The sequence below is a fragment of the Otolemur garnettii genome, unplaced genomic scaffold, assembly GCF_000181295.1.
Source record: "Otolemur garnettii isolate 467f Iridium unplaced genomic scaffold, OtoGar3 scaffold00054, whole genome shotgun sequence".
In the NCBI taxonomy this organism is placed as follows: Eukaryota; Metazoa; Chordata; class Mammalia; order Primates; family Galagidae; genus Otolemur; species Otolemur garnettii.
The window spans coordinates 3,243,711-3,244,299 of NW_003852449.1; the positions used below are offsets into that span (position 1 = coordinate 3,243,711).

At 51.3% G+C, this 589-nt stretch overlaps 1 protein-coding gene across 1 annotated transcript in view; it reads left to right on the forward strand.

The window, feature by feature from the left end:
* The window catches only part of NID2 (nidogen 2), a 61,313-nt gene that overhangs the window by 54,359 nt on the left and 6,365 nt on the right, over positions 1–589 (forward strand). Inside the window, exon 16 of the mRNA XM_023514490.1 lies at positions 278–411. Coding sequence (XP_023370258.1) covers positions 278–411 — 134 coding nt within the window. The remainder of the gene's footprint in view (positions 1–277; positions 412–589) is intronic.

Below are 589 nucleotides of genomic sequence, written 5' to 3' on the forward strand. Positions count from 1 at the left end.
TTTATGCTATTAATTCTTATGGCAACACAACTGCCACTAGCATTGGGTTGCAAATGAGGAGACCATGGTATAGAGAGGTGGCATAGGGAGGTTATGTACCTGACTCACACAACTGGTAAGGACTGGGCCTCTGTGGCCCACGTGCCCAGCTGCTGTCTGCATGACCACAGTGTGGGGTTGCTCGCTACAGCCGCGCATGCACGAGGCAGCTGACTGTGAGCTTGGGGGAAATCTAAAGAATCCTAATTCTTCCAACTCTGTGATTTGGTGCACCCAGGGCTCCATAGTCGTTGGGATTGATTACGATTGCCGGCAGAAGACTGTGTACTGGACGGATGTCGCTGGGCGGACGATCAGCCGCGCCAGTCTGGAACCGGGAGCAGAGCCCGAGACGATTGTTAACTCAGGTCGGTGGCTTCACTCAGCAGACACCTTGCACTTCCTTTGGTTCTGCTCATTCCCTTCCCTGTCTTATGCTGAAGCCTCCTCTTCATTACCCCTCTCTAAACAAACACTTTCACACATAGGGAATGAAAAGATGATTGTTACTGTGAGCCCTTCTGGAAGAACTCATGGTCAGAACTCATGT